General features: G+C 30.5%; 1 protein-coding gene across 1 annotated transcript; it reads left to right on the forward strand.

The window, feature by feature from the left end:
• The first annotated feature begins 4,789 nt into the window (after positions 1 to 4,789).
• Positions 4,790 to 9,132, forward strand: LOC109815403 (metallopeptidase M24 family protein). Its single transcript, XM_083072832.1, has 10 exons — positions 4,790 to 4,948; positions 5,103 to 5,229; positions 5,415 to 5,499; positions 5,661 to 5,810; positions 5,935 to 6,088; positions 7,892 to 8,107; positions 8,187 to 8,323; positions 8,408 to 8,499; positions 8,590 to 8,769; positions 8,890 to 9,132. Exons 2-10 carry the CDS (start codon positions 5,139 to 5,141, stop codon positions 8,967 to 8,969), a joined length of 1,185 nt encoding a protein of 394 aa, XP_082928958.1. The 5' UTR covers positions 4,790 to 4,948; positions 5,103 to 5,138; the 3' UTR covers positions 8,970 to 9,132.
• The last annotated feature ends 3,422 nt before the right edge of the window (positions 9,133 to 12,554 follow it).

The following is a 12,554-nucleotide window of genomic DNA, read 5'->3' on the forward strand; positions in this document are numbered from 1 at the left end:
AACCATATGTCATCTCATTGAAGATTTTGTAGGTGACATTCTTCGCTTGCGTCAATCTAATGACGCCCAGAGCCTGCCGATCTAGCAACTCCCAATCTGTCTAAGACATCGTTTCTAGTTTATTCTTGGACAAAGGCTGGTACAACTTCTTCTGATATAGATAATCTTCAATCTGCATCTTCCAAAATCCAAAATCGCTCCCATTGAACTTGTCAATCTTCACTTTTCCATCTTCTGTCATTGCTCCCACTCGCGTGAAACCCTAGGCTCTTGATACCTATTGTTGGAGATCGTAAATGCACTTACACGCACAATTATAAGAGAGAAAGTAAATTCACAAGACACATAGATTTAAGTGGTTCGGTCAGAATAACCTACGTCCACAACCTCACTAGATGATATTTTTGTATTTCTTGATTAGGTTTACAATTATATGAATTATATGAATATTTATAAATATAAAAAAAAGAAAGCAAATAACCCAAGTCCAATAAACCCTTCAAACTCCGCATACTCAACCCATAGATTAATGAAAGTTCACATACAAGATGTTATGCTCTCAATTAGTATCAATTAATCTTGTTCAAATAATAAGCTTCACATACACAATGAAAATAATAGAAAGTGATTTTTTTTTTATAAAGACTCAATTATTAACTCTTTGCATTCAGTGGTAAATGCTCACAAACAAATGTTCTAAGAAAATGTTGGTTAATTATGTTGAATTGATGAATATATATTAATTAATTCATTGCTGTCAATATTTGATTAACAAGACTCTAAGTGATTGGTAATTGTTATTTTAGCAAGTTGTCATTTTATAAAAACACTATATAATATTATTTGTCATTATTAGTTAATCATATTCAATTAATAATTTTCGCGCATATGACAAAAGAAAAAGAAATAAGAACAAATAAGATAGATACTCAATTATTAATTAACTAAATTGATTGGTAAGTATTTACATAATAATGTTCTATCGAATAACTAATTATTTCTTAACTACTAATAACTAATTAACAAAAAAAAAAATATGTTATCACAAATTTTTAACAATTTGTTATTTTGGTGTAATTATTTTTTGTTATTATGTGATATCTTAAATAGAGAACTATAATTTGATTTGTTTAAAATTTATTGTTTAATAAAAAAATTAATTTTTAAAATTATTTATTTATTTAAAAAGGTTAAATTTAGACTTATAAACAAATCTAATATATAAACTTATTTATCTATATAATATAATAAAAAAAATTAATATGCATATTATATTACTAATAATATAATTAAATAAATACATTTGTAAAATAAAAATTAAATTATCTATATTATTTATCGCTCTAAAACTTTTTACAATATCTGTACGCTACTGTACCTTAGTGTACATAACTTGTCTCCTTATCAAAAATTGATTCATTTTTTTTACATTATACATGTACTCTTAATATCATTTCGTGTATAATGAGTATTTTTTTAGTTTGTTATTATAATTATTTTAATTTGTAACATCCTGAATTTTCTACTAGTATAATGGTTAATTATTATTTATTTTGATATTTATGGAGATTATTTTCTTATAGTTATTTTAATGGGTTTTATAGGATGTTTTAGGTTTTTAATAATTATTAGTATTTTAATAATAAATATTTATGAAAATTATTTTTGGATAATATTTTGATTTTTAGTAGCCTAGAACGGGTCGTTCTCAAACTGGAATGGGTCGTTCCAGACTACTAAAATGGCCTATAAAGACTAGATTGGAACGGGCCGTTCCAGCACATGATTCTATGAGTAAAATGCGAAGCCAGAACGGGTCATTCTGATTTGGGAATAGGTCGTTCCAGATATGGCCATTGTAGGTAAAATGTGATTTCAGAACGGGCCGTTCTAGTTTTGGAACAGGTCGTTCTGAATGTGAAATTTACGCATGACAAACGAGTCCAGAACGGCCGTTCCGAATTTGAAACGGGTCGTTTTGGAGACTCTTGAAATCTATAAATAGAGCACTCTAGCACTATTTTTGAACACACTCTCTGGAGACCAAGGAGAACCAAGAGAAGGAGATCAACCAGATTCTGCTTTAGCTTCGCCTTCTGCTTATCCAGGTAAGGGGGGAGTGAGAAACCTCGCTCGGGGTGTGAGAATAATTGTTGGGTAGTAGGATTGGCCTCCAATCCCTTGCTTGATGCATGCTTCTAGGAACAGACAACATATGAACGTTTTCTAGTTTGCCTTCTGATTGTTCTGTTGGGCTTCTTGTTGGATGTGATGTGTAGATATGTGATTGATTTTGAGAATGATCATGTTTTGATATGTATTAGAGTGCTTTATGAGTTCCTACAGGAAACCCTGTTTATGAGAAACAGGAAAAATAAGAATGTTTTCTGCTTTCTGATTCTTTCGTTGTGTTCCTTATTGGATGTGATGTATGAATATGTGATTGATTTTGAAAATGAATATGTTTTTATATGAATTATAGTGCTCTATAGGTTCTTGAGAAAACCCTATGAGAAACAGACAAAATATGAATATTTTCTGTTTTGCTTTTTGAATGCTCTGTTGCATTCCTTGTGTAATGTAGAGTGTAAATATGTATTTGATTTCAAAATTAAATATGCTTTTATATAAATTAGAGTGCCTAGTGAGTTCTTGTGCAAAACCCTATGAGGAACAATTATGAGTAAGACTGTGTGAAATATGAACAAAAGACATGAGACATGATGTGAATGAGAATGTGCTAATGTGAACACTATGACTATGAGGATGTGAAATGTGATGAGATGAGATAAACTATGACTATGAGAATGTAAAATGTGATAAGACAAAATTTCATGACAAGTGAAGTGATGAGTCCATGAGTTTGTGAACGTGTGACATGCGTCATGCGCATATATGAGCTAAGAAGGTATACCTTAGGGTCATTGGTGATGTAACATGTTAACAAGGTGTACCTTAGGGTCACTGGTGATGTAACAAGCTAACAAGGTGTACCTTACGGTCACTGGTGATGCAACATGCTAACAAGGTATACCTTAGGGTCACCCACGTCGTAACATGCTAACAAGGTGTACCTTAGGGTCACCCACGACGTAACATGCTAACAAGGTATACCTTGGGTCACCCACGATGTAACATGATGATATGATGAGATGATATGATAAGAAATGTGATCATGAGATACGTGACTGGCGCCACATGCATACATTTATGAGTCGAGTCCATAACATCTTTGCATAATGAATGACCGTGTATGTATTATATGTAAAAATTTGAATTTGTACCTAAATAATGTGTAGCTATGACTGCATTTGTATGATTTGTGTGTATGTTGCCTAATTGTTATTTCTACACTCAGAACCGAGTGACTCCCTTGTTGTCTTTTGTATGTGTTTAAAATTGTGTTGCAGGTGATCATCAGCATAAGGATGTTGGTGATGAGACTTAGGCTTCAGTTGGGCATGCTCTGATAGGATATGTGACATTGGGACATAGCTAGGCATAATTAGGACTTCATTATTGTATTTTGTTTAGGAAGAACTCATGTTTCATTTTTTTTTTCTGCATTTGATCATGTTTTAAGTTGATGAATGTGAATTCTCTTCTCTCATGTTATTGGAATTGTTGTTTTAATTCTAAAGTTTTTTTTAACCCAATAAATTATTTCTTTTAATTATTATATAATCATGTTGGGGTAGAGGGTGTCACATAGTCTGTTAAAATAGAAGTTGATTATTTAATTTTTTTTTCTTTGTGACCTTTTATATATATATATATATATATATATATATATATATTAAAATATAAGTTTTAATGAGAATGAGGAAAAACATATTTTTATTACGTAAATTAAAAAATACTCGTAGTAATATATTTAAAAATAAATTTGTTAATTTTTTAAAAAAGTTAAATTTATTAATATCATTAATATATAATAGACTTTTATTAGGATAGACTAAATTTTTAAAAAAGTTACTTATAAAAAATTCATAATAAATAATAAATAATAAATCAGATATGTATATTTAAGTATGGATTAACTAATTTTCATCCCTAACTAACAACACATGATACAGATTCAAATATAAAAAAAAATCATTTTAATTTAAAATAATTTTATTCATATAATATTATTTTAATGATAGTTTATAAATTTGCATAACATCATTAATAAAATATGTTTAAAATTGAAATGATGTTTTTATTTAATTAGTATTTATTAAAATAATGAATGAAATTAATTTTTTTCATTAATTAGATAACCAATTAAAAAATAAGAAAATATTTACTTATTAATTTAAAATTCCATATAACACATAGACTAAAATGTCAAACAATTCTGAAAAATAAACATATTTTAACATTTTGAAAATAATAAACATTATAAAACACATTATTTTAATATAATTTTAAACATTAAAACACCCTTTTTAAAAATGAAATTAATCTAAGTTTTTTTATAATCATTTTTATTTAATATTTAATAAAATTTATTCATATTCTACTTAATAATAAATAGTATATTAGAAATAAAAAAAATTATTAACATTTTTCAACTTTCTTTATAATAAAAGCATATATTTGTAATTTAGTGATATAACTTAGAGAGAGTCGTATTTTTAGTTTTTTACTGGAAGAAAAATAATTTCCAGGTATTAGTCCTAAACAATCAAAATTATTACAGTACTAGAAGGGTAATGTATAATGTAAAACAAATAAATAAATAAATAAGGGGAAGAAATGGAGTGTAAAAACTAAAAACCCTACTCTTACATTTGTATTGTTGCAATGAAAAGGAAAACTCCTATATAAGCCAAAGCTACCTCTGAGGTTGTAACCCTAGTCGCTCTGAGCCACCTCTTGGCTCTACAACACTTCCCCTTTTTCTATCTCATTCTTTAAACCCTTTTCTTCATCACTCATTCGCCTCATCTCCAACTTCTTCACAGTAAGTCGTACTTCAGAATTCATCAAATTTCTAACTTTTTACATGGGTCTTCTTTGTTTTTCTTCGTTTTTTTGTTCTCTTTCAGGACACCCAATTGGATAAAGATTTGATTTTTTGTTATTGTTTTCTTCAATTATCGACCCATTTTATTTAGGGTTTCAGAAGTCACAGATTTTCAGGAGTTGCCACCATGTCGGACGATGAAAGGGAGGAGAAGGAGTTGGATCTCTCTTCTCATGAAGTTGTCACCAAATACAAGACTGCGGCTGAGATCGCTAACAGTGTGTTTCTCACCCTCTTAATGTCTTTATTTTCTCAAGAATTTTTTTTTTTAATTTCGTATCTTGGATGGATTTTTTTTCTGGAATCTTGATGAAGTACACCTTTTTTTTATTTGCATTTTTGGTTTTATTGATGATTTCATTTTTTTTCACCTTTTATTGTTTGTCTGTTTATGATTTTGCAGAGGCCTTGAAGTTAGTTATTTCAGAATGTAAACCTAAGGCCAAAGCTGTGGACATTTGTGAGAAAGGGGATTCATATATTAGAGAGTAAGGTTTTATTATTTATATATGAAGGAGCATTATTTGTGAATTGTGATACTTTAACATACATGCTCATATATGCATACGGAATTGCTGTTTTGTTTATTTATTTATTTTTAATATTTTTGGATTATAGCTTATAGAGTTTGTTTTATGTGTGTGTACAGACAAACTGGAAATGTGTACAAGAACGTGAAGAGGAAGATTGAGAGAGGTGTTGCTTTCCCAACTTGCTTATCTGTAAACAATGTGGTCTGCCATTTCTCTCCACTAGCCAGTGACGAGACAGTGTTGGAAGAAGGTGATATATTGAAAATGTAAGATTTTTTAGCATGGTTTTTTTTTTCTCAGTAGGGATTTTGTTATGAGTGATGGGGGAATGAAATTTGTGTTTTTCGCTATTACTGGGAAGCTGATGGTAGTTTCTTTGGTTGTTTGTAGTGATTTGGCTTGTCATATAGATGGTTTCATCGCGGCTGTGGCTCACACTCATGTTCTTCAGGAAGGTCCTGTCACAGGAAGGGCAGCTGATGTTATTGCTGCTGCAAATACTGCTGCTGAGGTGGCCTTGAGGCTTGTTAGGCCGGGAAAAAAGGTAATCAATTTTAAGAATTGTTTCCCCTGTATTTGAATTTTTGTATGATTTGATTTGGAATTTTCAACATGTTGCCTCTATTAATTGTATGTTTGGTAGATAGGTATAAGGTCATCACTATATAAGCAATCCAGCTTAGTAAAATTAGGTTGCTTCATGTGTATTGTTTGAAGGGGTTTCTTTGCCTAAATGTGTGCCTTGTGGATTTTGATCTCTAAATGATGAAAAGTATCATGGCTATGGATATACTCCAATGAAGCTTTATTGTCATAGTTACACTGATAGAGGTCATTCATTATTTTTCATGTGTTGTCTTGCCGATTAAGCACATCATTAATCTTGGGAACTCCTCTTGATGTCTGTATTGTTCTTTTATCTTCATTTTAAATGATATCATGCATTTTCATCAAAAAGACTTGATATTTTTGTTTTGATTGAAATTGTTTCAATAATTTTTTGGCTGGATATCTCATGTTTCTATCCAGTGTCCCACTTTCTTCTAAAATTATCTTGATTTGGTTTATAGTATATTGCAAATTTAATCAGCTGATCTCTGTATGATGAAGACATTATAGGCTAAGGACATACTCCAATGAAGCCTTTTTCTGTCATAGTTACACTGACGGAGAACTGTTCAGTTGTTTAACCTGCATCACAAATGCTATTATGCACTGTCATTGAACACTTGGTTATGTTTGAAATATTACAAAAAAACTTATTAAGATCTACCCTATGTTTGTTTATATTGTAAATATGATGAATTGGCTCTATATGATGAAATATATCATAGGCTATGGATAAACTCCAATGATGCATATTTCTGTCATAGTTACACTGAAAGAGAATCCTTCATCCTTGTTTATACAAATCTAACAAGGGGCCCCCATTTGCATAATAGATAGTGGTCTCCTAGGTGAGAAATACGTGCAATCAAGGTGGTCTCATTTAATGTGTAATAGTTGTGACTGTCATACTTGTGAGATCCCATTGTTGTGGCTTTTTTGGAGGTTATATATTAAAGTATTAAGTTACCTTAATATGTCTGTAATACTTCCAACTCTTGATAGCTATAGCAGTGTGTATCTAGACTCTAATATATATAGCATATTTTAAAGCTATAATATAGGCAACTTTGCCGAGGTGATCAGTACTACATTGGTTCCCTCTTTTCCCTGTTGCCGATATAAAATAATTGGCTGAAGTTAGTTTCGTGGTTGTATTGATTTATATAGTCAGTACACTTGTCTAGTATAGCCAACACAGTACCATATTAAAACCATTATTACTTATCACTTCTGTAATCCCTTGCAACTCTTGATAGCTTTACCAGTGTATATTTAAACTAAAATATATGTAGCATATGTTAAAGCTATAATATAGGCAACTTTGCCGAGGTGATCACTATACCATATTGGTTTCCTCTTTTCCCTGTTGCCGATACCAATTGGCTGAAACTAGTTTCATGGTTGTACTGATTTATATAGTTCGTACACTTGTCTAGTATAGCTGACATGGTACCATATTAGAATAATTATTTATCAATTCTGTAGGTAGAAAAGAGGAACATATATCTTATCAAACCATTGTTTTTTATTGTTATTTTATCATTTTTCATGTGGGATTGAATACAATAGCATTTATTAAACCTTTTGGGAAAGGAAAACTTTGCTGCGGTGATTTTGTTATATTGATTTCTTCCTTTTCCTGTTGCCTAATTTAAAATAAGCTGGAAATAATCATATACATAGATGACCTTATTTTTAACAATTACTCATTTTCTAATCACTTATCTTTTTTCCACAGAACAAGGATGTAACTGAGGCAATTCAAAAGGTTGCTGCTGCCTATGACTGTAAAATTGTTGAGGGTGTTCTTAGCCACCAAATGAAGCAGTTTGTTATTGATGGGAATAAAGTTGTGCTTAGTTTGTCTAATCCAGACACCAGAGTTGACGAAGCAGAATTTGAAGAGAATGAAGTTTATGCGATTGATATAGTAACCAGCACTGGAGATGGCAAGGTAGGTTAATTATATCAACATATTTACCAGTATAATACAATTTATGAATGATAATAAGTATATTTTCACTCTGTTGCAGCCTAAGCTGTTGGATGAGAAGCAGACTACTATTTATAAGAGGGCTGTTGACAAGAGCTATCACTTGAAGATGAAAGCATCTAGGTTCATCTTCAGTGAAATAAGCCAAAAATTTCCAATCATGCCATTCTCTGCTAGGTAATTGACTACTACCATTTCTAGTTGGTGTTCTAATTCTATTTCTATTCATTCCTCTGAAAAGTTTGTTCTCTTTTATACTAGGGCTTTGGAAGAGAAAAGAGCTCGTCTGGGTTTAGTGGAATGTGTCAATCATGAGCTCTTGCAGCCATATCCTGTTCTGCATGAGAAGCCTGGTAAGGAACTTTTGACCAAAGTTTAGTTAGATCCACATCTTGTCATCTATGTGAGCCTTCATGTCATGCATTTTATTGGATGTTTTTCAGGTGATTATGTTGCACACATCAAATTCACAGTCTTGCTAATGCCAAATGGATCCGATAGAATCACATCTCATCCTCTTCAAGAATTGCAGCCCACAAAAACAGTAGATGATCCCGACATCAAGGCCTGGCTAGCCTTGGGCACAAAGACAAAGAAGAAAGGTGGTGGAAAGAAGAAAAAAGGTAGGCTGAAAGAGCATGCTTCTGTACTATTTTATTCCACATAACTGCATCATTTGCACGGTAAAGTTTCTATGTTCCTTGTGTCAAATGGCTAAAAAATAATGCTTTGGGATTTTGCAGGTAAGAAGGGGGACAAAGCAGATGAGTCAGCTGAAGCTGAGCCTATGGAGTCAACAAATGGGGCTACACCTCAAGATTGAGTTTAACCCTTTCCTTCTCCCCCAATCATGGAAGAAGTTTTTCATTTCATTTTCGACACCCCCTTTTCAATTTTGGTACATTGGTCACCAAATTGTATTTGCTTGGATATGAATTTTAGTATAGTGTTCAGACATGGATTCTGATAGCAATTTTTCATTTGCACATTCTAGTCGCAAATATTAACTTTTGACAAAAAAAAAAGATTTTGCTTTGAAATTTGTTTTTTTCTTGGTTTTTTTTAACAAGTGTAAAATTGTTTCTAGTCTTTCACTCTAGGTAGGCCCACTGTGCCTAAACATTTAGAAGGTGAAATTAATATATAAAAATGGATGCAGGACTGATGTAAGAAAATAGTGATAATAATAGGGTCTATTTCATTCTTCTATACATATTTGAATATTCGATAAAAAGAAATTAAGCATGAAGGCAAACCTATCTTTCGAGTGTGTGGTTTAATGCTACATATTTTAAAAGATTTATTAGCAATAACCAGTTCTTTTAAGATTTTTGTTTTCAGACAACCTTTTGGAGGGACTAAGAAGTTGTTCTAAGATCTTTTCCTGTAAATAAGAAGTGTTTCCCATATTAAGTTCTCTAGTTTCGTTTTATTGAAAACATTTTATTCTTAGTTGTGACCAAATAATTTAAAAGAAAATTTGAATCGAATAAGAGTGATTATATTAATAAAGCCTAGATTTTAAACATGATTAGGCTTTGCTTTCAGGTAGGTTTTTTCTCATGCCTGATACCCTCTAGACCTGTCCTTTGCACGACCATTTTTACTCTATACATCACTATTTAGTAATATTTTGATTGAAGTTCATAATTGATCAAATAATTTAAAAGAAATTTTGAATTGAACAAGAGTGATTATATTTGTAAAACCAAAATTTTAAACATGACTATTCTTTACTCTTAAGGTTTTTTTTTTTTTTTTTTCAAGTCTCCCTTGTAGATTGTCTGTTTTGCATGATCGTTTTGACTCAACTCATCACAAATTTCTTTAATTTGATAGAATTCTACTCAAGCAGAATAGAATTATTATGAACACGAAAGTTCTCATGTTTTGGGTTTTTAAAATTAAATGATTATTTTTTTATAAATAAAATCGCATCTTTTAGTGCCTTGCTTGGGGTTTATTTAAGGGTTGGAACCTTGAGTTTTCATTTTGGATTAAAAGATAACATTCTGCTGCTTATCTAAGCAAATCAGAATACATTTTCAAGACCAATATACCATTTTACTGGATATGATATTTGTGTATGTTATGTAATGAGAGATGATGCATATTTCTTGTGATATTTCAGTGAGGTGTACGTTATGCTACGTGATTTTCCAGTTTATCCCACTTTGACTAAACAAAATCCAGTATTAAGATTGTCTTTTGGAACCTCTCTACGATGGCATTGTTTTGGCTCACTTCCTCATGTTTAGATAAATAATGTTCGAAAGTTCATTTGTTAGCTTTCTATTATTGAAATTTGATTACTAATACAGATACCATTCAAGATTTTATTGCCAACGACTTTCGGTTGATACGCAGTTATACTTCAAGAAGATGCTAGACAGGATTTTATTGCCAAAAGCTTTTGACAAAATAATTTTACTTATTTGCTAGCTTTTGGATCGATGAGTAACTTCTATCACTTTACTTGATTCAACAACTACCCCGATTTCTTTTTAATATTTTTATAATCGAACCACATGTTAGTCTTTCTTTAAATAGCATATGCTTTTAGTTTTCTTTTATTTTTTTTTCTTTTTTAATCTCTAATCATGGTTTTAAATTTTTATTTTGTTGGATATGTCTATATAATTATATGTGGTTATGCATGTTAGTACTAAGTTTTGGATATACAGTTGGATTAAATATTCAAAAAGAAAGTTGTCATATAATAATCTTATCAAACAACCTTATCAAAAAAATACTTGTGGTTTCTAAAAAAACATGGATATTTAAGACTTTCATTACAACTATACAAAAAATTGGTCGAATTGCATGGAAAGTAAAGTCTTTAGAGTTTAGATTATGTCATAATAATAATAATACGAGGAGGTTAAACACCATAGAAATCTCCATAATGAATTATTATGATACCACATTTTAATCTATTAGACATCAAACCTACGAGCCTTTTTTATGAATGTCTCTCTCAATACATCCAACTTTATACGATGTTCGACTAAAATTCATGGTTACACACTAACATATCGATCTCCATACAAAACCAAAACAAGTCACGAATACTTGCAATAAATAACTATTGAAGATGTAGTAATAGACGATAAAAAACTATTAAAGGTGGATAAGAAAAAGATAAGCAAACCATAATAATGGGAAACAAATATGAAGAGATAGATAATGGAAAAAGGGTTCAACTTATCTAAAAATAATAATATAAATGGATGAAGATATGTCACTGGCAACCAATTCTGACTATCTTAATGCAGGAAAAGGACATGTCAATCTATCTTGATCCTAATGCAAATACAATGAATAATGAACCAAATTATAATAGAAAAAATCTTAGTTTTGGACACGCAAACATTACAAATACTCCATTGAGACTATTTTTCTTATCATTAATCATGAATCATATAAATAATTTATTGAACTGTTTGCTCTTGTCTTTCTCTGTCTCTTTTGAGTGCCTGCTCCCCTTAAGTGTGCAAAGATTTTGTTATCAAAAAAAATAAAAACAAAACCATCCTTAGAGGTTATAATCAATATGGGATTTTTTTAATAAAAAACATACTCATATTATTTCATATTGGATGGTGCTTCCAATACAAGGTATGAGTAGGGATGAGGGTTAAATTTAGAGGGTCTTGTAATAGCATGAGCAATGAAATTATTAACCCTAACATTCTGTTTGACAACAAGAAAAGAAATATGATAGATGAAAATAGAATATCAACATTGTTTGACAGAAGTAGTAGTAGTTGTTCTTTAATCAAGTTATCCTGAATTTGAATCATGACTTTAGGTTTGAAATTAGACTATGTTAAGAGATAAATACTCACTTTGTGTGCTCTTATCATTTTTGACAGAGATTAATTACTATTTTTGACAGTAGATATTTTGTATTAATAACATGATTACAAAAAATTGAAGAGAAATAAATAAAAATAATAATAGTAGCAGAATTTTGTGCTTTTTTTCTCTCTTTTGATCCATGGAAATTACAATGATGATATTAGGATTCAAACCTAAAATTTTGTGTATATATTACTCAAACTTCCACTATAATTTTGTGTTGCATGTTTTAAAGAGAAATAGAGGTAAAATTAAAAAAGAAATGCTTATTTGGTGTAAGATGGAAGGAGAAGAGACAAATATAATAAAAAATAGAAGAACAATTTTTCCCTTTAATAGCTCACATATAAACAATTGAAAAGCTCACAACTCTCATTGCAAAAATCAATTATGCGGGTAACAGTCGACTATGCATTGATGTTGTTGGGATACAAACAAGTCCCACATCGATAAAATAGGATAAGAAATAACAACTTATATAACACAAATGTATTTCAATGATTGAGAGGCTTTTTCGGTGATGACCAAAAACAAAACTGTGATAGCT

Source organism: Cajanus cajan, chromosome 4 (genome assembly GCF_000230855.2).
Source record: "Cajanus cajan strain Asha chromosome 4, NIPB_CcT2T_4, whole genome shotgun sequence".
Lineage (NCBI taxonomy): Eukaryota > Viridiplantae > Streptophyta > Magnoliopsida > Fabales > Fabaceae > Cajanus > Cajanus cajan.